The sequence below is a fragment of the Neolamprologus multifasciatus genome, chromosome 13, assembly GCF_963576455.1.
Source record: "Neolamprologus multifasciatus chromosome 13, fNeoMul1.2, whole genome shotgun sequence".
In the NCBI taxonomy this organism is placed as follows: Eukaryota; Metazoa; Chordata; class Actinopteri; order Cichliformes; family Cichlidae; genus Neolamprologus; species Neolamprologus multifasciatus.
Window position 1 is genome coordinate 12091683 of NC_140451.1, and position 25806 is coordinate 12117488.

The following is a 25806-nucleotide window of genomic DNA, read 5'->3' on the forward strand; positions in this document are numbered from 1 at the left end:
CTATTTATTTGGTAATTAGCCTTATCTCGTGTTTCTGTAAAATCAAACCACTAATTTCCACTGAAAATCCTTTTTCAGTGGTACATAGCTCAACTTAGGTAACTGAGCACAAGCACCAATGACTGTTCCTTTTTTCACACTCAATTAAAACTTGATCCTTTTTCCTGTATTTTTGTTAATCTAGCATTACAGCAATTCAAAATTATTTCTAATATTTAATTATAAAAAATGTTTATTCCAGATGTTCTCGTTTTGTCCTAATTGGCTCCTGTAGCTGCTGCCTCCTCACATTTCCTGGTCTCTTAGCGGCGTTTACACTGCTCCAGATCCTTGTGTTTATTAGTTTGAGGTTAATTGAAAGGATAAAGACCATAAACATAGCGAAAAGTGACGTGAAATGCATACTGTAGACTTCCTGCAATTAAATTTAACCACAGACCAAACACAAGCATCAGTATAATGCACTATCAAGGCAGACGGGTATGACAGTTGGTACGTGGCTTTTAGTTTATATTTACTGCTAGCAATATGTGACTGGATGTGTGTGTGGTAGATTGTAACAAAGTGTGTAGCGATGCACAGGAAGACAACCAAGCTTCTTTAATTAAAAGGAGTTTCTAGGAGCCGTGTGAGAGCCTGCTGGACTGCTTTCCTTGAAAACATGAGGCAGCTCTGCGGCTGAGCACAGAACTGAGGCAAATTCATTTTTATGCTCTACCTCCAAGAACCCAACAGAGGGAATGCCTTTGAATCGTGGTGCCGTTCAAGGAGCAGAGGGTGGCATATTGTGCCTGTGCTTTAGCAAGGCAGGCAGTGCGTGCCAGTCTCTTGTTTGTGTCTCTGATCTTCTTCTGTTGGGTTTCTTAGGTTTGAAGGTGGAGCCAGCCGCATTGCATGAATTTGTAGCGGTGGCAGACGGGCCCGGGCGAGGCACGCTCCTGTTCCCAGAGATCTGCACGATGGAGTTGCAGCTGCTTGCCTCTGGCTCCCCAGACCTGGAGGTTCTGAGTCATGTGTTTCACAGCCTGCTCGGTGCAGTACACGCCAATCGCCACAATGCTGCTCTCCTCTATGACCAGGTCCCGCCAACCACAGTTTCCTCTTTGTGCTACACTTAACCACCTCCCATATTTGTCTTACTTTACTACTCAGCTGTGGTCTGAAGAAAATGACTGACTGCTTTGTTCCTGTTTTCACAGGGAGGAGTCAAAACTATCCTGTCTGGCTTTCACAACATTCTCAGTCAAACAAACCACTCGTTCACAGGTTTGTTCTTCATCCTGCTTCATTTTTTTCCTGTCTTATCTGATCTAAACACATATTTTTCATGTGTGACGTCTCAGGAGGAGGGGAGTTTGCTCAGTTTGCTGTTTTCCTGAGATTTTTTCTGCTTCTGACATTTCAGCTGGGTCCCCTGGGCTCAGTGTCATGTTTTATCATAGGTACCTTTAGTAGTTCTTAGGCAGTCTGTACCCGGTGGGCTTCTTTGGAACTTAAGTTGATCTTATTTGACATCATAATATCACGATGTCCAAAATCTAAAGGAAAAACAAGATAAGTGTTTGCTCTCTGTGGTGTTGGGGAGGACTTTTTTCCATGGGATATTTTGTCAGCCAATTTCTAGTGGCTAAAACATCAAATACAACATAGACACAATTATTGAGAAATCTTAAGAAAAACTATCTGTATTTTCTCTGGTAAGAAATTATTCTGATGCCTGCCAAAATGCGATGATAACTCTTTATGTAATCTGCTCTTCATTGCTCTACATTCAGATTGCCAGACTGTGCTTGTGGAGCTGCTGGTTGCCATGGTGAGCCAGAGGATCACAGCTGAGGAGCTGGCTTTGTTGAGTCGCCTCTTCCTGGAGAAGACCCCACCTACTGTAAATAGCCATCTCCTATCAGTCACTCAACAGTGTGCTGTTTGCTTGCACTTGTGATGCCTGACACTGATGTCTTCTTGTTCTCAGTGCCTGCATGCTCTTTTTTTTTTTTTTTGCTTGTTTTAAAGCAGGAACAAGAATCTATTTTAACACACCGTGCTGTCACCCTCTCTTCTCACTTCTTGCCGCTTTAAAATGTATCAACACATAATGCTCCCTTAGGTAGCTTCATTCTGTATACAATTAACACTAAAGTGTGCAGAACAGATGTAATACTAGTACTTATTAACACACGTCTGCGTTTAATTGGAATTCAGACGTCTATGAGAGCAGACAGGAAGGATTTATTTTTAACAACTTGCAAGGCAAGTTCATTTTGTCATCTATGAGGATAACACACAACTCTTTGTGCTTAGCTGTGTTCATCTGCATTCTTCATGGTTTGTTTGCTGGTTCTTTATCAATATTCTGCAGGTTTATTATGGATCACAGTTAAATCAGTTACATTTCTTAATGTATTAGCTTTTATGGGGGGCTTGGTTTTGTTTTTTGTTTTTTAAAGGGGACATATCTCTTTACTGGGTTCTGTCAGGACACCCGCTGTGAAAATCGTCACGATCAAATATGTGGAGCTACCCATTGTGGCAACCCCTTGTGAATAAGAGAGCAGCTAAAAACAGCTTTAAGTTTAGGGTTACAAAAAAAGCCCAGATTTAAGTGTTTTTTGCATCAAATTTAAAACAATTCCCCTAACTTCAAATTTACTTTGTTACCTCCCAGGAGATTTTACTGAAGGGCATCTTACAAATTGTCGAAGCCAACATGAACATCGAACCTCTACACTTTCTGAGTTTTCCGATAATCCTTGGGGCTTCGACTCCGGGAGCGTTTTCCCCCAGCTCCAGACAGAACTGTGCCGCCGGAGGGAAAAGTGTTGGTTTGCTCTGGAAGAGCAAGCTGTCTCCAGGCCGTAGGGAGGGAGAAGCTGAGTACCAACCGAGCCACCTGCGCACCTCTCCCTGGCACATCGCCCCTCTCCACCTGCCCTTAGTTGGACAGAACTGCTGGCCCCATATGGCCAGCGGCTTCAGTACCTCTATGTGGCTGAGGGTGGCCGAGCAGGGAGCGAAGGATGGGGACAAAAACAGGGGTGAGGCAGAACTCCTTTACTAAGAATTCTTTGTGCATGATGCCCATAAACTCGAATTGTTTTTGACATTCTCTGATTATTGTTTTCCAGAAGAAAGTAACCCTCCTGTGGCTGAGTTGCACCATGCGTCATCTCAGGCAGGGACAAGATTGCTAGAGGAAGGACTCATTCATATTCTATCCATGGGCTCCAAGGCACTGATGCTTCAAGTGTGGGCAGACTTCTCTACAGGCTCTCTCACTTTTAGGTGAGCTCCAAGGAGTGCAGTCTCAAAGTAGTGTCAAAAGAATGAAGTGCTGTTTCTTAAGTATTCAGATTTTCTTGGACTTTAAGTATTCTAATACATTTCTTTTCCTCAGGATTTGTATAGATCCCAACGATGAGATAAAAGCAGGCCTGTTGGCACAGGCAGACTCAGCTGAGGGCCTGTTCAGTGGGAGCCAGTGGCAACACCTTGCCCTCACTTACAGCCAGCAGCCAGAGGGAAAGAAGAACGTCCACGGCCGCGTGGTCGTCTGGGTGTCTGGCATCTGGTGAGGAAAACTGACTGAAATGTAAGCTGTCGTTTGGCTCGCATGGTTTGATAAATAATTAAAATTCAGTCCAAACTGCCATTTTCTGTAGGAAGTGTGAAGTTTCTTTGGATTACACCCTACCCAGAAAGTCCAGTTTATCATCTGACAGCAACAAAACCTTCTGCATGTTGGGCCACTGTGTGCCATCCTCAGAGGAGATGGGAACACGCTGGAACATGGGCACTGTGCTACTCTTCAACGGTAGGGCTCCTGTTAAACTGAACTGAAGATAGTGTCTGTAATATCATACTTAGAGATGCACACTGCAGTCCGTTTTAATTGTTTAACTGCCCTCAGTGCTGCTCTCTGGTGGCACATTGATTATCACCTTCACTTTTACAAAGCAGTAGAAACTGTATAAATGCTTTGTGATGCATTTGTATTTTAAAAGCGTATGCAGCTGTAGAAGGCTGCGCGTGGTGTGATGTGTGGCGTGCTGTGGATTCTCAGCATTCTCTTGGGAGGCTTACTGAATACTTCTCTGGTTACCTCTAATTGGCTGTGAAAGCCTTGCATCTAGGCGCTCTCGACCTATGAGCCCAACTGATGTGTTTAGACAAGCTTGGCCTCTCCGCTGTGGTTGGAATTCATTGTGTGTAGCAGGTTCTTCTTCGAAAAGCAGGACTGAAAGTATCAAGAAAAAAAAAGTTGACCAGGACACCTCGGGAGTCTTGCATTGCATCAGCTCATGTTATTAATTATTAATTTGCAGCGTATTAGTGGAATCATATAAATCATTAACTCTTTGAGTTCATTCAGGCTTTAGTTTGGATTTCTCACAAATCAATTTTACAGCTTCTGGATTGCACATACACACAAATGTCCAAGATATTCCTTAAGAGAGAGGATATTCCCTTTTCAAATAATAATAGATGTTTGCATGCCTCTTCTCAGGGTCTAGAATAGGATCTGAGGAGGCCTTCTACCTGTACACGAGTGGACCAGATCTCACCTCGATCATGCCCTGCAAGTATGGCAAACCCAGTGTAACATTCTCCAAGTTTATCACTCAGGAAGGTCTGAAGTGTGAGCACGTGAGAGAGATTTTAATGAAGAGCAAGGATGTAGACACAACAACTTTGGTCGTGAGTCTCTTTTTTTTTCTCATCTTTTTTTTTTTAATATGAGGCATTAAAACAACAGCCGTGTCACAAAAAGTGTAATTATGAAATGAAGCCAGGAAAAAAAATGTTGCCATGTTTGTTCATCTCTCACTCAATTCCTGCATGCCCGCCGCCGACCCCTCTACTTATGCAGGGTGATTCAAGTGCTCTGTTAGCGTGGCAAATCCCCCCTATGTCTCATTTATTGTTTCATTTCACGGTGTATGAGTTATGTGCTGTTCCAATTAGCTGTCATTAATGATACTGCATGGTAGGAAGTAATTTGTCCCAAATGGGGAAAAACAACTATTATAGTTCAGCTGCAGTTATTTTAGTCAGACTGAAAATAGTTTTTCTCCCATTAAGTGGGAATTGCTTTGTTGATAATAGCTCATTTTTAGCTAATAGCTAAAAAAAAGAAAAGCCAAGATGATAAGAATAAATGTTTGGCCATTTTTTTGTAGTACTTTATATCTAATATCCTAAATCATTACAAGCATCAAGATATTACTTTTTTTCCCAAAAAGATAATTGTGTGCGTTGGTTTCTGCACAGGAGAGCCTGGCGGTCGTGTACGCCCCCAGCAGTCCGAGAGTCTACACAATTTATGAGCCTGTAATCAGACTAAAAGGTCAAGCAAAGACTGTGGTTACCCAGCGGCCCTTCAGCTCCAAAGAGGTGCAAAGTGTTTCCCTGGAGTCCATTGCTCTCAGAGCTCTGCTCCCCACTGAAACCCACGGCCTGCAGAGTGTCCTGCACAAGATCGGAGGAACTGGAACTTTTGTCTTCCTCTTTGCACAGGTGGGATGATTTAACCCTTTCTCACCCAAGTGTCATGCAGGCTGCCTGGACTTATTTTGTAATTTTTGCTTTAAAATTGCTACATAATTCTCAGCTTTCAAGAACTATTTGAATTTTCTCTCTAGCCCAAAATAGTTGAGGAGTTACAGTAACGTGAGGCACATATGGTAAAATCTAGAACCTGATTTTTCTGTTTGTGTGCACACAGCAGGATCTCGTGCATGCTTTGTGCTACCGTTATACACCAAACATCTCCATAAAGCTCATTTTCTCTTCTTTCCGAAACCAGTTGGGGTTTCTTTCTGACACAAACTGTAACAGAGTTATGATTATTTAAAGAGACCCAAAATAAGTAAAGGGTTAAATGTGAAGGGCAAAGCCTATATATAATATGTATGCAGTATGTAGGAGAAAGAAGGCTCTTGAATGACTTTGAAGAATTTTTGTATTTGATTAATTATATTCCAGCATGAGCAGGCCCTCATGTTCACTCTGTTTTGTTTTTTCCCTCTTCCCTGCTCGCCTCCTCTGGCACCGTTGTGTCCAGACAGTGGAGCTCAGTGACTGTGAGAAGACCCAGGCTCTAGCCCTGCAAGTGCTGCTGTCGCTGTCCAAATTTAACCAACACCGCATCCACGAAATGGACTGTTACCATGGTTACTCCATGATCCATCAGGTCCTCATCAAGCCCAAATGCATCGTAGGATATCACATGTTGAAAGTGAGTCACACCTTGAACTCTTGTCTTCTGTCCCTGCAGCCTCAGCTGATCTGCGCAGTTAAATATATCCTCCATTTATTTTATTTTTGGGGGGCCACGAATCTGATCTGGCCCGACACACTGGTTCCTCTCTGAGCCGGTGTTGGTGACCCTGCTGTTACTTGACCCTCTGGCTGTGTCTGTAATTGAGCTGTGTGATGGCTCTGGCTGAAATGGATTGTGTCTGACTTGATGAAACACTGAGCTCCTGCAGAGTAACACAGCAACTCTGATTGCATTTGTCACTTTAGGCTTTCACATCCTGTATTGTATAGCATAGAACTGCACTGATTAGTGGCATTAAATTCCCATGGTCATTCCTATATAAAGGGAACACACTGTGCTGCAGTTGTTGATAGTTTCCATTTGTACTTTTCACTTCATACTGTAAAAGAAATCTAATTCTGGTACCTTTCTTAAACTGGGGTAGTCACATTATTAACCTGCATCTCAATGTTTTAACTGAGTGCAAGGCTGCAAGCTTCTGTCCTCTAGTAACACAATGTACCAGAGACATAAAGGACTGCAAGATTTATGACCACTGCAGTGAATCTGGTCACAAATGATATTCTTTGATTGATACAGACAGGGCTGCTCGTGGAGTAAATGGAATTAGTTTTGACTGAGTTGACTGAGTGATAAGCACTCCAAATATTTCATGGAGAATGTATTGATTTCCTTCCTGCTTGAGATTCAGAACTAGAGATTATCAATATGTTGAGGTGTGTTTCTGATGAGAGTGAACGGCACACTGTGAGTTATTATCACAGAAACTCTACAGAAGTCGTTGCGTTTCTGACGGCCACATTTTTTCTTCCTAGACTTTACTCGATGGGTGTTGCAGTGGACCCATCCTCATCCTCGGAGAAGACGGTCAGTTCCGTTTGGACGCGGAGTCTGTGGCCGTGGTACAGGATTTAAGGCTTCTCTCAGACATTCTGTTGGATTGGAAGATCTGGGCCAAGGCAGAGGTAAAGACTGCATTACAATTAAATGTAACTATGGCATACCGTCTAATTCAATTACATCGTTTTGGTCAGGTCCATCACGTCCAAAAGCAACATCCATGTATTTGTACACATATACATGTATATATATTTTCTTAAGAACAGTTTTTATCATTTAGCTTTTACATCAAAAAGAAACTGTAACATTACATCAAGTTAAAGTTCATCGCCCATCGCCCTTCGTGCAAGGATATGTGTAATGTAAATATCCAGAAAGCCTCTCTCCTCCTTAATAACAACTCATCATCTCCACTCTCCTCGGTGGTTCAGAAATAAGTAGAGCATAAATAAATAATGTATTATTTTTGAAGGACACTGTGTCTAACAAAGGCAGACAAAACATGAAAAACTAAGCAGGTGAAGATGAGCAATCACACATTCATTACTGGGAGGATACTTCAAATGAGCTGCATTTCTAATGTAGTTTGTTCAAGATCTAATCATTTATTTTCTCATCACACCTGAAGGTACAGTTGTAAAGAAAAGAAGGAAATTTGTTTTTTTTCTGAATGACTTTTGTGAATCTCAGCGTTTCTGGTTTTCTCGGGGTCTGTTCATTTATTTATTTATTGTTATTGATATCCAGTCCTGATGAGGGACAGAAAGCTTAAAACATTATCAGCTAAATGATGAGCTTCTTAGAAATTCATACATTAACTCTAGTGGCCATAGTCACTGATTTTAGTTCTCCCACAAAATCCCCGCTGAAGCATTTTAAGGTTTTATCTTCTGGTGAATCAAATGTTTTGGGAGGAAGCATCAGTTAGTGGTTATTCCTGCAGTTTTTGTGCTGCAGACGACATTTTTTAAAGTCAAAGAGTCCGTGATGATTCTTTCCAGAACTGTTTTACTGTCTCAGCCGTCATATTTTGTCATTTACTGTTTGTGTCAGTGCGGAGTGTGGGAGACGCTGCTCGCTGCCTTAGAGATCCTCATCAGGGTTCACCACCCTCATCAGGTCTTTAACATCCGTCAGTTCCTCAAGGCTGAAGTAGTGCATCGCTTCCTGCTCACCTGTCAGGTATTACAGGTAGGTCGCTGCCACAGAGCTGCTTCACATTCCCTTCCCTCTTCCTTCCTTTTTATTTTAAATATCGTGTTTGTTTTAAGGAACATCGGGATGAGCATCTCACAGCGATCCCGCAGGAGGTGTCTTTGTCATTCATCAAAATCATCCAGGAAGTCCTCGGGTCTCCTCCGGACATGGATCTGCTAAAACTGATCTATAACTTCCTGATGGCTGTGCACCCACCTACCAACACCTACGTCTGCCACACTCCATCCACCTTCTACTTCTCACTGCATATAGGTGAGGAAGCGGTTGCAGCTGAGCGCACCGGCTCCATATCAAAGATCCATTAATCTAATGCGCCATGTTCCTTTGATGTTTCTCTGTCAGATGGGAAGCTGTACCAGGAGAAGGTGCAGTCCATTATGTACCTAAGACACTCCAACAGCGGAGGAAAGTCTGCCAGCAGCTCTGTGGTGTCGCTCTCCCCGACTGCTTTCGCCGATGCTCCCCATGACGGTACAGCTGCTCCAACTAAACACCAACCTTAATGCACTCCCAGTACCCTAACACAGCAGATAATTAAATACAGACCTCAGGTTGTTGCTTTGAATGATATTATAAATCGAAAGCTCAGCAGTGCTTTTATGAGAGTATGTGCCTCTAACAAAGGAAATTTATTTAACATGTTTAGTGCTGTATCAGCCTGATTATGTTGGGGTTTTTCCCCCTGACTCTGTGATGAATTGGTCTCAAAAGTTTTATTTTAAGAACTTAATGTAAACATCATTACTTGTGGGAAAAAGCTGATGCATGAGCATTAGGTCATTATAACTCTCCCTCCCATCCTCCTCTGCTTTTAGCTTTTAAAAAGACTTGAAATAACCTCAGCTTGATGTAAGTGTATTAGAGCCTCTCTTTGTAATATTTTGTGGTATAAATACAACATATCTAATTGCCATATCATTTTACCTCTTTTGACTGAGCATTTATTATTCCTGGTTTTACTTTAAGAGCCCCATTTTGCCCTCAGTGTTTCTTTTTGATTGATATTTTATTTTAGTTAAACACTTTAATAACTTTAGCAAGCACATGAGTAATTCCTACAATACTTTGTGATCAACTCAGCTGTACGGGGATAGATTTAATTTCCTAGTCCTGTTTAAACAAGGACGCATTATGTTGTTCGCCGCAGCCCGCTGGTCTCTGAGTATTTGTATTTGCACTTTAAGTGTTGTATACTATGCGTGCATACAAATAAGGTGCTCTGCAGCATTTGCAAATACTCAATGAGTCTCTTGTGTTTTCCAGGCCATCTCCATGCTTCTTCCCTTGATCATGGAGGTGATGATCAGTCATTACGTGCCCCTAGTCTGGGGCCGTCTCCGTACTCTTCGCCTCTGCTGACGCCTCGGCTCGGACGCAGTAGCTCAAACGAGGCAGCCGAAGGTGACGGGGCGTCCCTCGCCACTCATCAGGCTCTCGGAAGCACAGAGACGCTCAAGAAGGGCGGAGGTGATGAGCAGCTCCTCAGCAGCTGTGAGTCTGCCAAGACGATATGTGAGGACAAAGACGCGGGCGAGGGAGCGACCCCGCGCACACCATCCATCAGTGTGGAGGAGGAGCGGGATGAGGCAGCAGAGGTCGACAGCCTGGCAGACGGGAGCGTTGGGGTGGCAGAGTCCGAGGACAGGTTCGAGTGGGTCACGGACGAGGCGCCACGCCGCCCTGACAGCCTGAAAGGCATCCCGTCCTTCCAGAGGAGCCACAGCAATCTTGCTAGCCTGGGTCTGGCCTTCCCAGCTACAAATGGCTCGCTGACAATCAGCCGGTGGCCCACAGCTGCTGACCGGAGCTCCATGCCTGAAGACTGGGAAAGTTACACCTACTCTCCTGGCTATGAGAGGGCTCACAGCAAGACTGAGTCCAATGACAGGTATGTAGTTCTCTTTAACATGGCAGCTTGATATACTGTGAATGAATAAATAAAAAAAAACACTCAGGATGTTTTAAGCGCTCATTATCATAAGTAATTATGTTTATGCAGCCCATAACAAACTGTGGCCAAGCTGCAGTGAGCAACAGTTTATCTAAATCCACGTGCACGTGGGTTTAGCTCTGAATGTATCACCAGAAACGTCTCACATCTGATAATGACCAGAGTTGGGATTTGCATAATCTTCATAAAGCATTTGCTCAGAGTAATAATCCCCAGCCAACTATGACAACGATTTGTACTTCCGTGATATATTCAGCTTATTCCTCCTTGTCAGCTGCTAACTTAAGCTTATATTTTGTTTTGTTTTTTTTAATTGAAGGTTCTTTGGGATTTTTCTGTCACTGAGTATCACTGCAGGCACAGCGTGGGTCGCGAGCAATGCTGAAATGCTACTATTATGCTAATTTCGGTTTATGGATGTAACATATATTAAATTCAACACTCTGTCTGTACTTGACTTTCTTAGTGTTATTTGGTTGATGTAGCCGTTCATGTGCAGTAACATTCGTCTTGGTGTGTTTCTTAGGTCCAGCACAGAGGATTGCCTGGTGCTGATCTGCTGTGGGCTCTATGATCTTCTGAGGGGCATCTTGCTGCTGTTGCCTGACCTCATGCTTGAGGAGGTGATGGACAAACTCATCCAGCCAGATGCCCTCATCGTCCTGGTCAATCACTCATCACCGCTCATCCAGCAAGGAGTCATGAAGGTTGGTTTCTCCTTAGAGAGTGTGATGTACTGTAAAGCAGAGGGGGGTCTGATTATGCACCAGGAGTTCATTTTCATCCCAGTATCTTCTGCAAAATACTGTTACGGGCTGTAGGATGTGTGAGCTCATTGCCATTCCAACAAGCTGTATTTACGCATTAGTTTTGTATTTTATGCTTTGCAGCACGCACTTTTTCCCCCCTAGATACCTCACACTGAGCTTTTAGAAAGCTGGGAGCAGCTTGAACAGGCTGAACACTGCTTTTTTCCTTAATGCTTAGCGCTTAATGCTAAGCTTTTTTGGAGCTTACAAAACTCCAAATCACAAATGTTTTTTTGTCACTGAATAGCCTTTTGTTTTACTTTTGTGTATTTTTAAGAATTTTATAAACTAGGTGGTTATTGCAGCTAAAAGGTCTGTACACTGAAACTTCACTACACATTTTCTTTTGTTAATCGTAATTTACTTGTAAATAGTGGCTCTTTGAAAAACCTTGCATTCAGCCCACTATATTTTCCAACAATTAATCCAAAGTTTTTTGTGCATATCCCTCCTAAATGCCGACACACATGTGGTTCCTGTGAAGCATAGGGGCGGTGCTACAACCCAATTGTCAGAGGTGAAAGGGTGCAACAGCTGTTAATAAAACAAACAGGAGGATTGTCGTAATACCACGGATGTCTGTATGAGGCTGAGGGATAACACTGGTGCTGTACTCCTCTGTACTGACAGGCGTAATTTATTCTGCTTCTCCCACCCAGCTGCTGGACGCCTATTTCACCAGAGCTCTTAAGGAGCAAAAGGAGAAGTTTCTGAAGAATCACGGTTTCTCACTGCTGGCCAACCAACTATACATCCACCAAGGCAGCCAGGGGCTCCTTGAATGCTTCTTGGAGATGCTGTTTGGACGGCCGGTGGGCCTGGAGGAAGAGTGAGTACATAACATCCACTGCACCACAGGCGCATGATTGCACATTAATATGTATAGAATTGTCTGCCGTATGAATAATGTTGGATGCAAACATATTCTTCATGTTGTGCCACATTGTTCTTTCTCGTGTTTCTCTTTAGTCTGGACCTGGAGGAAATGGAAAATCTCTCACCCTTCAGAAAGCGCTGTATCATCCCAGTGTTGGGTCTTATTGAGAACTCTCTGTATGAGAACTCTTTGGTGCACAATATCCTGTGTATGCTCCTGCAGCTCATCAATGCCTGCCCCAAGCTGGCAGACATCCTGCTAGACCACGGACTGCTCTACGTGCTCTTTAACACCCTGTCTACCCTCAATGGCATGGAGAACGGGTACGACTGCCAGAACAGGGAATGATTCATTCAGACACCTCCACGGGTTCATAGCACGTTTGTGTTGAACCTTTGAGCCAAGAATTAAATCATTAATCCTCGTATTGTTGGTTGATCTGGCACATGTGAGTGGTAGACAGACTTCCTGTGCTTCATATTTTCTTGTTTTCCTTGTCCTCCCTCTGTAGTATTCCCCTGAATGACTACAAACTCCTGGTGTGTGACATCCAGCAGATGCTTGTAGCTGTGACTATTCACTCCTGCAGCTCCTCTGGGTCCCAGTACTTCCGCATCATCGAAGACCTCATTACCTTACTGGGTTTCATGCAGACCAGCAAGATGCGTCGCACACAAGGTGAGAACCGGATTTCGATACGCATGCAAAACACATCAGTCTTGTCACCTCCCATGCTCTGCAATCGTGGATGATATCAAGCTGTCAAGCTTGGCTACAGAAACAAATAGGACTTTATTATCTCCATCTGCAGAGTGGAAACTCATTTGAGAAATATCTCCCATTTTCATCTTCCCACCAAATGGTTTTCTCTCATTTTTCCCTTTATTTGCTCTCTGAAAAATATCTCTCCCTCCTCTTCCCCATTAGCACTTATTTCCTCGCTATATTTATGATTTGATATTATCATTCTGTGATCACAGAAGCATTAGAATGACATTATGAGTGTGTATCTTTTTATTTTTGGTTGTTTTTCATTTCAGATTATATTCAAATGTTCAGATGAATTATTAACATTATGGGGCTCTGTGCAAAAAAACATTTTGTATTGTTGTTCTCAACTTCTCTTAATTATTCCAAGTCTTAATTGTACAGCACTTTGCAGTTTGCTTATTTCAACTTAATGACTGTGTCCTTGTTAGTGAGGCGTGTGTGTTCATCACTAGTGTAATCAACACCATTAAATGCCGCATGAGGCTACCTGTGCTGCTCTGTTTGCAAGTCCTATTGCCATTAATTTTAGTGTTGTCAGTATCAAAGAGCAGTAATTAATTGTAAAGTTGACTAACCTGTCATTGACAGACTGACTCAGTTGTCTGTAGCATGCAGAGCGTGACCTTGAAGCTCTCGAGTCACTCATCAGAAGCAGGTTGGCTCTAACATGACAAAAATCTTTCTTTTCCCAGAGATGGCTGTGGCTTTGCAGTTCCGTGTCCTTCAGTCGGCGATTGAGTTTATAAAAACAACCGCCAACCTGGAACCTCAGAAACTGAGCACTTCTGTTAACGCTCCAAGCTCTCCGCATCACGGCATCTATCAGAAACGCAAGAGCATCGCCGGTGAGTGTCTCAAACTGGCTCTGGCACTGTAGAAAGCTGCAGTCTGCTTCTGTGCTGCTGGAGGTAGAAATGTGTCTGTTTATTGATCGTCTCTTCATCCCGATTTGAAGGTTCCATTGCCATCAAAGACTCCATTATCCCCCGCATCCCCAGGCAGCACTACTGCTCCTATGGCCAGATCCCCTTGTCCCCTCCATTCAGCTTCCTGTCCCAGGACTCCCCCCTCCCTTCCCCCACTGGAGCTCCATCGTACATGCTCCACTGTGACACAGGTAGCTGGGACTGCGGTCCACAGCGGAGAACATCCTCCTTGTCAAGGGGCATGTTTCCCTCTCATGCAGTGAACTCACCCTGTCCCCAGGACCTCACCTTGGGGGTTAATTTGCCCAGTACCCCAGTGTGTTACTGGTGCCTCCTCTGTGTGCGTGTGTGAGTGTGTGAGAGATCAAATGCTTAACTACGTCAGTGTTAAGCATTCTAGCACAGATGACTATTTGATTAGTGAATCCTAATAATTTTCTCTTTACCAGAAACACGTGTGCTTATCCTATCTGTAAACTGGCTAATTATCGCAGACTACCAATTTTATAACCACATTCGAGCACTTATCAAAATTGTTCTTGTAGGTCGGCGCCGGTTCTCTCTGGCCCAGACTGACTCTCTGCTGATGCGAATGCGCTCTGTAGCCAGCGACGAGCTCAACCAAATGATGCAGAGGAGGATGAGCCAGGAAAACCCCATCCGTGCCAGTGAGACCGAGTTTGTCCAGCGGCTGCAGAGGCTTGTGGTTCTTGCCGTCAACAGACTCATTTACCACGGTACACAGCCTGGTGTTTCTTTGAATGATCTGGTCTAAATCCTTTATGAACACTGCACGCTAATCCTGCTTCTGTTTTTTTGTTTGTTTGTTTTCCTTACTTCAGATGTGAGTCAAGATTTATTTGATCTGCTGAATATCCCAGAGTGCACAGACCAACAGCTTTTCACACCAGATCCAGCTGAGCAACCGCACGAAGATGGTGGCTCCGCTTCTGTCCCGCACTCTCCAACTCCCTTCACTCTACCACCTGCGAGCAAGAAGAGCTTCCAGAAGGACATCCTCCAGCTCATGATGGACGGGATCAAAGTCAGCCTGGTACGACAGCAGTCCAGTTGAAGCTTTTTCATGCTTTAGAAGCTCTTATTTGTAAACCTCTACTCTGAGTGTTGTAGCGTTTGATGGCTAACCTAGTGTTGCTACTGTGTATCCGTAGGGTAGCACAGGTCGTGGCGGAGCCCCGCATCAGCAGTGGCGAAGGATCCTGTGGTCCTGTCGGGACACTTTTCGGGTCCAAATTGGCCGTTTGCTGGTGCACACACTCAGCCCTGCACTTCCTCTATCAGACAGGAAGGAGGCACTTCAGTTTGTGTTTGATCCCAAACATTTGGATATCCTCAAGGAGAGTCTCAGCCCTGGACTAGAGGTGAATGTGATTTCTCATGTTAACTCCCATGAATTAGACCCTAAAGTGAGATATTTCTGGTCATTTTAATCTATATAATGAGAGAAATTGTGGATTAGGTACAGAAAAAAACTCTTTAGCTTTAAAAGTTCAAAAATTGGTGTCTTTCCCTGTTCATCCCACTGCCAGACTTTACTGAAAGCTAGATAAAGCTCGGCTCCAATAGCCAGTGTCTGTGACTTACTTCAGACACAAATAAGCTAAAATCTGCACTTACTTTTCTCTCGCCCGCTCTCAGCACGGACCAAAGTTGTCGCTGTACCTGTACGAGATGCTGCACGATCACAAGGATAACCTCACCAAAGAAGAGCAGAGCGCCGTGGGTGTATTCATGACCTCTCTCAAGCTTTGCGGTCATCGCTGCATCCCACCCAATGCTCCACACAAACAAGACTTGCTCAAGGCCATAAAAGAGGTACGTCCTACACGGTCATTGTCAAAGAGTCATTGTTAAAGGAAAGGGCAGCAGCTTCCAGGCTGTTTTAGTCTGACCTAATTCACCTGTTCCCTTCAGCTGTATGAAATATATTAACTTTAGTGCAAGCAAAAGTCTGTCTTTGATAAATGCTAAGCACAGCCTGTCAGGTTTTCTTATTATTCAGATAAATTTGTTTACCTGCAACAGGAAAAATTCAAGTATGAAGCAGAAGAGAAAACAAGTAAAGTGGCATGGGAAAAGAAAATGGCAAATGCTCAGAGGAAGTGAGTATAATTCTTTTCTTTCTTTTTTCTATTGTTAACAGTTCTATTGTAAACAGACAGAATCATATGTTAGTTTGTTTTATTTCGTTCGCTCACTCTTTTTATTTTTCCTCTGCAGTCTTATCCAGAGGCTGGATGGAAAGTCAAAGGATATATCCAAGATTGCAGCCGATATCACTCAGACAGTGTCCCTCCGGCAAGGCATGGAGAGAAAGAAAGTCATCCAGCACATCAGGGGCCTCTACAAGACCGACCTGAGTGCCAGCCGCCACTGGCAGGAGCTGGTGCAGCAGCTCACACACGACCGGTAGGAGTTGTTCATGATCTACATTATTGCTCATGTCATCCTCGCTGTGGCTGCTTGTTTGTTGGTTTTGGTTAAAGTGCGAATAAAACAAATCAAATACTTCCCTTTCAGACCTGCAAAGCTTTCTTTTGTACTGATGTAAGTTTTTGAGTGTGCTGTTTTAGTTTCTTTTTCTTTATTTTTTTTTTCCTCCAGTGCGGTTTGGTACGATCCCACATCCTACCCAACTTCCTGGCAGCTGGACCCCACCGAAGGGCCGAACCGTGAGCGACGGCGGCTACAGAGATGCTACCTCACCATCCCCAACAAATACCTGCTCAAAGACAGACGCAAGTCTGAAGGTGGGGGGAAAATGCTCTTTGGCTAAATTTTGTGTCGCACTGGTGTCTCCCAAATCTCATATTTCTTTCTTTCTTTCTTTTTTTTTATAGAAACTGTGAAGCCACCGCTGTCCTTCCTGTTTGAGGATAAGACTCACTCCTCCTTCTCCTCCACTGTTAAAGACAAAGCCACCAGTGAATCCATCAGGTATAACATCCTGCTTCTTTCTTCCTGTAACCCTTAAAGTGAACATGTCATGTCAGGTTGTAAGAAAAACGTCATTCTTTTGTCCTTAGGTTCACCAGACGTTGCATCAGCGTTGCCCCTTCCAGAGAAACAGCAGGGGAGCTTCTCCTGGGTAAGACCCCAGCCACTGTTTACACAGAGCTCCATAATGTGCTCTCTCGGAGGCACCGCGGAGTATTGCTCCTCCATCACACACAAGCATTTGCTATTTATCCAGTAAAGGAAGTGTTTGTTTGTCTTGCGTTCAAATCTCACTCTCACCTGTGCTGTCTCACAGGAAAGTGTGGGATGTACTTTGTGGAGGACAATGCTGCTGACGCTCATGACAACCAGGTAAAGCAAGAGCACCGTTCAGTCGTGTTCCCTGCCAGAGGAATAACAATAATTTCTGCAATAATTTCCGCCTGGCTACTCAACACCGAACACTTTTGTGTGTCTGAGCAGAGCCTGCACGGGGAGACCGAGGCACCTTCTTTCTCCTGGACGTACGAGGAGATCAAGGAGGTGCACAAGCGATGGTGGCAGCTCAGAGACAACGCTGTGGAGATATTCCTCACCAACGGCAGGACGCTGCTGTTGGCCTTTGACAACTCCAAGGTGAGTGGAGTCAGAGGGGCTTTTAAATAAAAGATACCGGATCGTTTGTGGAAGGTTTGGTTAATGCTCATGATTAATAAACAGTAGATTTTGTAAGTTATTTACTTTAGCTGTTCAACATAACTATTGCAGAGCGCTGACTGGAATAGACTACACAGCAGATTACAGGAGGAAATATTCCAGTCTGTGTTTCATCTGAGTATAAAATGTAACCACACAGGATGGACTGTGATTAAAAATGATAAAACAAAGAAGCATAGTGATGGTCAAAGAGAAAGATTGGACAAAATCACAGTTTCAGAAGAAGAAAAAATAAATGCTGTGGGAGTTAATTGTTGAATTGCCTTTTTGGTATTCTGCTCTTGAAACCTCTGGCTCTGTAGTGCTCCGTGCGAGAAATCGATCTTGACAATAAGCCATGATAATAAGATTCAGTACCATCGCAGTCTGCTGTGAAAATATATCGTTATTTTGCAGTGCCTTAAAGTGATACACTGAGAGAAAGTTACAATATGGTCAGACAGATGGCTTATTGCTCATGCTTTTAATTCAGAAAAATCAAAGGGGTGCAGACCTACTGAGCACACGAAAGCCAAACAGATAATGTGTCTTCCGATTGTTTGCAGACTTCTGAAAACCTTTTTCTCAATAAGGCAGGAAGAAAAGTTTTCCATTTCTCCTTTGTATTTGTTTCAAGTTCAGAAGGATATGGAATTTTTAAAGTGTAAATGTTTGCATGCTTGACCTAATGTGATGTTGGTGGATCGGGATTATAGTCAGGAGATCATCGTAATTCAACATCATTACAATAATATAAGCCTCACAGAGCCACTAATGGTGTGAAGCATTCATGTTCAACTAAACCTTATTATATGGCTAATAATTATTGATGCCTGATATATGTACTTTTTAAAAAATAAATATATTTCGTTTACATTTAAAATAAGCAATTAAAAAGATTAATAGTCAAATTAATCTTTTTAATTGTAAAGATCGTTATGTTCTATCATAGTGGTTGCAGAATCTGAGGCTCGGTTTGCTGGAGAAGCTTTAGAATGAATGAAACTAAAACTAAAGAGTAATTTAATTGTTTTATGTGGATTAGCCATAAAAAAAATTTAAAATTAAAGTTCATCTTTCATGTTACATTTGCAAGTTAGCACCATGTTTCAGTCAAGTCTCTAAACTACCTCTGGAAATGATCTCGTGGTGTCTCTGCTCTGGCCTCAGTTCCGAGATGACGTCTACCACAACATACTGACCTCCGATCTTCCCAACCTGCTGGAGCACGGAAACATCACGGCGCTCACGCAGCTTTGGGGCTCGGGTCAGATCTCCAACTTCGAGTACCTCACACATCTCAACAAGCACGCCGGCCGCTCCTTCAACGACCTCATGCAGTACCCGGTGTTCCCCTTTATCCTGCGAGATTACACCAACGAGACTCTCGACCTGCAGGACTCAAACATCTACAGGTCCGTGCTGGATGACGAATCTTTTCCCGAGTTGACATTGACACAAAAGCTAATTTAAAGCTTCCCGTTTAAAGCTTTTCTATTAAAGTATAATGAATCCAGACAAACATTGAGCTGTTGTTATATTTTTTGAGAAAAACTAAAAGGGAACTGGCGTCTCTTTGAAGTCAACGCTTCTGTCGCTGATGATGTCATTACTCAATAATTGTTTGCTTTTGTATTTTAACGCAGGAACTTGAGCAAACCCATCGCTGTCCAGTCCAAAGAGAAAGAGGATCGCTACGTGGATAATTACAGGGTAAGTCCTCGTGTCTGTTTCAACACGTGCTACTCGAGCATTTTGCATATTCCATAAATAAAACACACTGACGTGTTCCTCGTGCAGTACCTGGAGGAGGAGTACAAGAAGGGCATCCGTGAGGATGACCCCATGCCTCCCGTCCAGCCTTACCACTACGGCTCCCACTACTCCAACAGCGGCACTGTGCTGCACTTCCTGGTTCGAATGCCTCCTTTCACAAAGATGTTTCTCGCCTATCAGGGTAAGTCGCAACATTAAGCCTCTTTCAGAATACAAGAAGAAAATCTTATGGTTATGGTTAATTGTTTTGGGCCTCTAATAAATGAATGATGCTATACTTATACTGACCAAACAGTATGTTTGTTTTTGTTTTTTTATGTGAAGCCTGAATCTGGCACGGTGCTCTCAGATCTAACATAGGATTGCAGTGTCTGTGTTATTGCTTCATGAAAGCCTGCTTCATCTTTACACTCTTCTCTGATCAGCTCCTCACCCTTCCCCTTCCTCGCTTCTTTCTATTTCTTTGGTGTTCATTTATTTTGCATTCATCTGATCCTCCGAGGCATCTTTTTATGTGATTTGTAAATGTATTCAGCGAGCGTGGTGTTTAAGGTCATGAAAGATGTTTTCAATCAGTGAGTCGAATTTGTAATTAGACTGTCTCCGGCCTTAATCAGACCAGAGCTTTGATATTCCGGACCGGACGTTTCACTCCATGAACACTACGTGGCGTCTGTCCTCTTACGAGTCAATGACTGACGTCAAAGAGCTCATCCCAGAGTTTTTCTACCTCCCAGAATTCCTGGTTAACAGAGAAGGTAATTCATTTTCCTTTCCTATTTTTAGCTTTTGTGCGTGCATCTTTCATCTTCTCAGAATTTCCTCTTTTTTTTGTTTTTTCTTTGCCTGGATAGGTTTTGATTTCGGGGTTCGTCAGAATGGAGAGAGGGTGAATCATGTGAATTTACCGCCGTGGGCTCGCAACGACCCACGTCTGTTCATACTCATCCACCGACAAGCACTAGAGTCTGATCAGGTCTCCCAGACGCTGTGTCAGTGGATCGATCTGGTGTTTGGGCTCAAGCAGAAAGGCAAAGCAGCGGTCCAGGCCATCAATGTCTTCCACCCAGCTGTACGTAGCTGCTGACTCTCGCATTTCCTCGACGTTGGTGTAAAAAAATAAATAATAAACCTTTGTCGCTCAGACACCAGTTTCATGTCACTCTTTACAGACATATTTTGGCATGGATGTTTCGGCTGTAGAAGACCCTGTTCAGCGACGGGCCCTGGAGACGATGATCAAGACATACGGACAGACGCCCAGGCAGCTCTTTAACACCTCTCACATCAGCAGGACAAGCACCAAACTCATGGAGGGGGAGCTGCCAGCAGCCATGGGCCTCCTGGTCCAGCTGGCCTTCAGAGAAAGCAGAGAACCAGCCAAGGAAATAGTCTGCCCGGTAATCAACTCTGTGGTGTTTGTGACTCTGGGAGCCTGCTGTGCGCTGAGCAAGACATGACTTAGTTCACCACCCGTGAAATGATCTGCTCCTCACCTAGCAATTTTCTCTTCCTCTCCCCAGAGTCCGCTGCCGTGGATCAAAGGTCTGAAGTGGGGCGAGTATGTGGGCTCACCTTCCGCTCCGGACCCAGTGGTGTGTTTCAGTCAGCCGCACGGGGAGAGGTTCGGATCCCTGTTGGCTCTGCCGACGCGAGCCATCTGCGGCCTCTCCAGCAAGTTCTGCCTCATGATGATTTACAGCAAGGAGCAGGGTAGGAAGCCCAAAGACTCATTCCAGAAAGTATTGCACAAGTGCCCCGCTGACTCGCATTAAATTTTTCTTCTCTGCTCTGCAGGTGTGCGGAGCATGCACAGCACAGACATCCAGTGGTCAGCCATCTTAAGCTGGGGCTACGCGGACAACATATTGAGGCTGAAGAGCAAGCAGAGCGAGCCACCTATCAACTTCATTCAGTGTTCACAGCTTCACCAGGTACACATCAGTTTATGCTTCGACAAATCCTGACCACCTGTTATATAAGAGTTATCTGGCCTTTGGTGTGCGCTCCTCCATCCAACCGTCCGTCTCCCTCTCCTCCAGGTGACCAGCTGCGCCTGGGTGCCCGATGGCTGCCAGCTATTTACGGGTAGCAAGTGTGGAGTCATCACCGCCTACAGCAACCGCTTCACCAGCACCACGGTGCGTTTCCATGGCAACGTCCCCCTCTAACCTTCCGCCTGCACACGAACACCCAAACCGCCCACCCACCGCCGATTACACCCCCACCCCCCCCGTCCTCTTCTTTAGGCAGCCTCACCATGCTCAAACGCTCAGCTTCATTAGTCACATCACAGCTGCCCTTGAAACATATTTCCACCGAGCCCATAAGTGTGATTAGAGGTCTCAGAGTTCAGTCATCAGAGAAGCTTTCAGACCTCGTCAGTCCCCACCAGTAGACATGTGGATTTGCCATTTTTCTGGACTTCCAGCAACTACCGAGAGGCAATTTGACTTTAATTAATGGAGATTTTTAGGAAAAAGCAAGACGCAATATATAAGAGTCACAGATACATTTAGATCTGTATTTCTTCTGTGTGTGGTCTGTAACATGTATTTCCCTCCATAGCCATCAGAGATGGAGGTGGAATCTCAGGTTCACCTGTACGGGCACACGGGGGAAGTCACCAGCCTGTTTGTCTGCAAACCTTACAGCATCCTCATCAGTGTGAGCAATGATGGCACCTGCATCCTCTGGGACCTGAACAGGTCAGTGTGTGTGAAAGGTTTTTATGTTTTGGTTTTTTAAAGAAGAAGAAGAAGATGCATTATGCAGTGTTTGTGTGGTTTCTGAGTACTTCTGTGTTTTCCAGACTCTGTTATGTACAGAGTCTCACAGGCCACAAAAGCCCGGTGATGGCTGTGTCTGCCAGCGAGACCACAGGGGACATCGCAACAGTGTGTGACTCAGGTATGAGGGGGCGGGCGTCTTCTTTTATAACCCGAGTGTTTATCGCATCTCATCTTCTGGTTATTGAAGTGTCTTCTGGTCCTTGGTGTGAGTTATGGCTCCTCTTCTTTTGTTTCCAGAGGGAGGAGGCAGCGACCTTCGCCTGTGGACGGTGAACGGGGACCTGATTGGGCATGTCCACTGCAGAGAGATCATCTGTTCTCTGGCTTTCTCCAACCAGCCGGAGGGCGTGTCTGTCAATGTCATCGCTGGTGGGCTGGAGAATGGCGTCGTCAGGTAGGCAAAACTTTTCTTTTGCTGTTACATTTGTGTCCTGTTCCACTAGACGGCTTTGGAAATTTTGGAGGAGGGAATACTTTTTCGACTTCAGCTTTTCCTTCTCATATAGATCCACTCCATGGCCACTCACCAAAGTAATACAGTTAGGTCCATATAAATATGGACACTGACACAAGCTTGGTTTTTTACATGTTTACTGAAACATATTTCAAATATAGTCATAGAAGTTTATATAGTTATAGGAATGAACATTGTATTTTCAGTTATTTAATTAGTCCAATTACTTTTGAGATCCTGAAATGAAGGGATTGTGTTCAAAATACTTTAGTTCTTTACATTTTTATGCAATCTTTTTGTTCAACCTGCTGAATTAAAGCTGAAAGTCTGCACTTCAACTTCATCTGAGTTGTTTCATTTAAAAACATTGTGGTGATGTTACAAACCAAAATTAGAATAAAGTTGTCTGTCCAAGTATTTATGGATCTAACTGTAAATAAGTAAATATTACATGACAGAAAGTTCCTGTTTTTCACTCTCTGCTATAGAACTTATTTATTTTACAATAGCTCAGAAGTTTTTAAAAAAGGAGAATAAAATAGGAAAGTTTCTGTGAATTACCAAAAACTTTTATACTTAGAGTGCAGTCTGAGCAAAGAGCTACCAGGACATTGTAATTTTATACATTTATTTCTTATAATTTAAGCCCAAGGAGTCGCGCTGACAGATTTCTTTCACTGCAGCAGAATTTCTGTCATGTAGAAAATTCCAGATGTCCTGTTGAAACTGCACTGCTGGTTTTCTCATATTAAGAGATCCCAAAGATTAAATGTGTAGTTAAATTTCTTTGGATTGACAGGAGTTTCACTTGTCCGGCCCACTGGGCTTGCATGTGGCCCACAATGTAAAATGAGTTTGACATCCCGCTCCCAGCACTGTTTATTTTTAATTTTTTTAATCTCTGATATGTTTTCAGGTTATGGAGCACCTGGGATTTGAAACCAGTGAGAGAGATCACATTTCCCAAGTCTAGCAAGCCCATCATCAGGTTTGTTTACAGCGCGCTGTTCTCTTTGTACTTTTATGCCACGCCTCTATGCTCGTCAACATTTTAAGTCCAACGGTCTCCTCTCGTGTCTGCTTCAGCCTGACGTACTCGTGTGATGGCCACCACCTCTTCACAGCCAATAGCGAGGGCACGGTGATGGCGTGGTGTCGACGGGACCAGCAGCGTATGAAGCTGCCCATGTTCTACTCCTTCCTGAGCAGCTATGCTGCAGGATGAGTGTTTGTGTGATGTTTGCGCCTGTCCACTTCTCAGCAAGAGGACCTCCCCTCCTCCTCCTCCTCCTCCTCCTCTTGTCTGCACTGACAGAGAGGAGGACATGTCAGCATGTCCTCAAACTCTCTGAACCCTCCCTGACTTTTAAATAAAGCCATCCCCAGCAGAGCAAACTGTACCGCCGCCACTCCCAGCATCAAGAAATGATTATGAAAATAGTATTATATGTACATAAGTATATATTTATAAATACATTAAAATGGACTCTTGCAGGAATGGTTGAGTATTTGGCTGAGGCTGCATCAGACACTTTATACAGGATGTATTTCTGAGAGTGTTTCATTTGTCGAGTCTTTAATTCCTGCTAATGTGTTTTTGTTGGCTGGTGTTGATTTAGCCGTTTCCTGGTAAGCTGCTATGGTCTGGACAAAGCCAGACTCAAAGTGTGAAGACCCTCGTGTTTCACCTCGACATCGCTCACGTCTCCTGCAGCGTGCGGTCTGACAGATCGCCGCCCCAGCTCAGTGAATGCGTCCTGCTGACGCTGCAGTGGCTGCAAAGGAGGGGAGCCCTCTCCTCGCGTCTGTCGCCAGGAGAGGTCCCGCTCTGCGGGAGTGAGATGTCCCTCCGCCGCGCTGTCTGCTCCACTCAGATCTGAACGCTAGAGTCACAGACCTGCTTCACTTTGTGTCTGACCTCAGTTGACGGACCGAGGGGACCTTGTGGGTGCCTGTTGTTCTGTCCTGCTTTTGCATGCTAGGACGATGCTGCCCTTGACTGTGTGAATGTGGATGTAACATTTGCTGCAATGCTCCTTGTTTTAAGGCCTCTTTTAGTTAAACCAGCCCATTTGCTCCTTAAAAAACACCATGGAGGCTCATCGCTGTCTTGCCCGTCGCTTAAATGCACAAGAACCACTTTTCACTACTTTACAGGGCTGATTTATTTATTTTTTTGAGAAAGCAATTAACAAACTGTTAGATGCTTGCAGTCGGAGGAGGAAGAAGGCGGAGGAGAGAGTGATTTCCTGAATGCTCCATGATCCTCACTGATCTCCCACACTTACTTAGCACCTGTGCAGCATTACTAAAAGGGTGCAGTGGGTGTGGGAGGGTTTAGTAAAGAGCGTCGCGTCGGCTGATATCGTATACACTACACGCATCGGTCTGGGAAATGGCCGAGCAGCTGTTTCTTTTTCTTAACCCACTCCAGGATCCATGTAGCCTTTCTTTACATTCCCACTTACGTTACTGCACTTCACGGTTTCTTAAACGAGAATCAGAAGCACTTTTTTTCCCTCAGCTACTTCAGTTTAAGTAGAGCCAATGATCTGTGGCCTTAACACAAGCTGAGCTTGATTTAATTCCACTAATAAATCAAATCCAGAAAGCAATATCAGACACAGACATGCAATAGGTCATGTTTTTGCTACCTTGTTTCATGTGGGAAGAAACCAGGGTTCATTTCGTTTCTTTTTCTAAGACAGCTGTGAAACAGTTTTTATTCCCTTTTGTGGTGACTGCAGCACTCGGTGACGACTAATGTCTTACACTTACTTGAGAAAGGGATTATTTCTTGTTAACTCATTCCTTTTCGCTTCGACCTGATTTATTTTTTTTCCTGATCCTACGTGGACATTATGTTACTGTGTTTGTTTACTGATTTTCTCTATGAAATGTATGAAAAACTTTATGTGAACCACAACCTCTCAACCCAAATGTATGTTTGTATGTATTTTTTTGTTTGTTTTTTTAATGTAAAAGGTAGAAAATGTGACAGTAGATTTTCTGATGGAAGGAAATATTATTTTTCTGTTAATGACTTAAAGCTATGCATAATTTAAGATTATCGTTTTAGGTTGCTTAAGTTGTATTTTGGCCCCTCCTGCTAGTTCTGTTTTTTTTCCTTTGCAGTTTTGGCATCTTGAAGGTTCCTAATGTTTAGTTTTGTTTGTATGCGTGTACGTGTTTGAATGAACCAAGTGATAAGCATATTATAAATATATAAAAATCTATAAATATTTGAAGAAATATTATCGTCGTGTTGATTGTGTCCATTTCTTTGTGTGCGTGTGTGTTGGGGGGAGGGGTTGCGTTCAGGGACATAAAGTAAGCAGAAACTCATGTCGTACTGCACAAATCAGATCGGAAGCACGAACAGGAAAAACAAATTAAAATTTTAAAAGTTATCAGGATGCAAGCCACGCTTAAGAGCGCGTGCAGTCGTTAAGGGTAAG

General features: G+C 43.8%; 1 protein-coding gene across 2 annotated transcripts in view; it reads left to right on the plus strand.

Annotated features, from left to right (window-relative positions):
• lyst (lysosomal trafficking regulator) overlaps positions 1–25600 on the plus strand; it is a 60187-nt gene extending 34587 nt beyond the window's left edge. Inside the window, exons 9-54 of one of the 2 annotated variants that reach the window (XM_085182139.1) lie at positions 868–1079; positions 1200–1266; positions 1776–1885; positions 2666–3035; positions 3126–3282; positions 3395–3568; positions 3660–3811; positions 4505–4695; positions 5269–5514; positions 6062–6235; positions 7096–7245; positions 8174–8311; positions 8392–8590; positions 8681–8809; positions 9602–10226; positions 10816–10996; positions 11758–11927; positions 12068–12298; positions 12487–12653; positions 13439–13591; positions 13702–13863; positions 14218–14409; positions 14515–14726; positions 14845–15054; positions 15332–15508; positions 15719–15795; positions 15914–16102; positions 16298–16443; positions 16534–16630; positions 16720–16781; positions 16947–17002; positions 17114–17266; positions 18497–18741; positions 18973–19039; positions 19127–19283; positions 19720–19860; positions 19957–20174; positions 20275–20502; positions 20626–20815; positions 20900–21036; positions 21145–21243; positions 21671–21810; positions 21915–22012; positions 22132–22288; positions 23265–23336; positions 23435–25600. In XM_085182139.1, coding sequence (XP_085038265.1) covers positions 868–1079; positions 1200–1266; positions 1776–1885; positions 2666–3035; positions 3126–3282; positions 3395–3568; positions 3660–3811; positions 4505–4695; positions 5269–5514; positions 6062–6235; positions 7096–7245; positions 8174–8311; positions 8392–8590; positions 8681–8809; positions 9602–10226; positions 10816–10996; positions 11758–11927; positions 12068–12298; positions 12487–12653; positions 13439–13591; positions 13702–13863; positions 14218–14409; positions 14515–14726; positions 14845–15054; positions 15332–15508; positions 15719–15795; positions 15914–16102; positions 16298–16443; positions 16534–16630; positions 16720–16781; positions 16947–17002; positions 17114–17266; positions 18497–18741; positions 18973–19039; positions 19127–19283; positions 19720–19860; positions 19957–20174; positions 20275–20502; positions 20626–20815; positions 20900–21036; positions 21145–21243; positions 21671–21810; positions 21915–22012; positions 22132–22288; positions 23265–23336; positions 23435–23573 — 7817 coding nt within the window. In that variant the 3' untranslated portion in view covers positions 23574–25600. The remainder of the gene's footprint in view (positions 1–867; positions 1080–1199; positions 1267–1775; positions 1886–2665; positions 3036–3125; positions 3283–3394; positions 3569–3659; positions 3812–4504; positions 4696–5268; positions 5515–6061; positions 6236–7095; positions 7246–8173; positions 8312–8391; positions 8591–8680; positions 8810–9601; positions 10227–10815; positions 10997–11757; positions 11928–12067; positions 12299–12486; positions 12654–13438; positions 13592–13701; positions 13864–14217; positions 14410–14514; positions 14727–14844; positions 15055–15331; positions 15509–15718; positions 15796–15913; positions 16103–16297; positions 16444–16533; positions 16631–16719; positions 16782–16946; positions 17003–17113; positions 17267–18496; positions 18742–18972; positions 19040–19126; positions 19284–19719; positions 19861–19956; positions 20175–20274; positions 20503–20625; positions 20816–20899; positions 21037–21144; positions 21244–21670; positions 21811–21914; positions 22013–22131; positions 22289–23264; positions 23337–23434) is intronic. The other variant, XM_085182137.1, reaches the window with a different exon arrangement.
• Positions 25601–25806: the final 206 nt, after the last annotated feature.